General features: G+C 35.1%; 1 protein-coding gene across 1 annotated transcript in view; it reads right to left on the bottom strand.

Moving 5' to 3' along the window:
* Positions 1 to 157: 157 nt before the first annotated feature.
* LOC104832306 (zinc finger protein ZIC 1) overlaps positions 158 to 442 on the bottom strand; it is a 3,608-nt gene continuing 3,323 nt past the window's right edge. The window contains exon 3 of the mRNA XM_010568434.1: positions 158 to 441. Within this exon, the coding sequence (XP_010566736.1) occupies positions 361 to 441 (81 nt within the window). The 3' untranslated portion in view covers positions 158 to 360. The remainder of the gene's footprint in view (position 442) is intronic.

The raw sequence follows: 442 nt of genomic DNA, 5'->3' as shown, positions 1-442 counted from the left end.
GTCTTCTTATGCATTCTACTAACCCCTTCGCCTACCGAGCCTTGGAACAGAGCGGAGCAGAACAGTCCAAAAAAAAAAAAAAAAAGGAAAAGAAAAAAAAAAAAAAAAAAAAAAAAAAAGAGAGAAAAAAAAGGAAAAAAGGAAAGAAAGGAAGAAAAAAAAAGCAATTTAAAAAAATGAAGTCTTCATTTTACTCAGTCCTGGGTCTACTGGCAGCATTTTATTTTTGTTTGCTCATTTAAATTCAGATTTCAAAGTGTTCATTATTTTTGGAGTCTTTAAATAGGGTATTTGTTTGCTCGCTTGGGGCTTTTTTGTTTTGTTTCGTTTTGGGATTTTCTGTCGTTTTGTTTTAGCGTTTTAGACGTACCATTCGTTAAAATTTGATGTAAGCGTGCTGTGGCTGGACGTGTGGTGGACTGCGGAGGAGGAAGGGGATAAG

The sequence above is a fragment of the Haliaeetus leucocephalus genome, unplaced genomic scaffold (genome assembly GCF_000737465.1).
Source record: "Haliaeetus leucocephalus isolate CR32 unplaced genomic scaffold, Haliaeetus_leucocephalus-4.0 Scaffold240, whole genome shotgun sequence".
NCBI lineage: Eukaryota > Metazoa > Chordata > Aves > Accipitriformes > Accipitridae > Haliaeetus > Haliaeetus leucocephalus.
The sequence above is the reverse complement of the archived record's forward strand: the minus strand, read 5'-3'. Positions and strand labels throughout refer to the sequence as shown.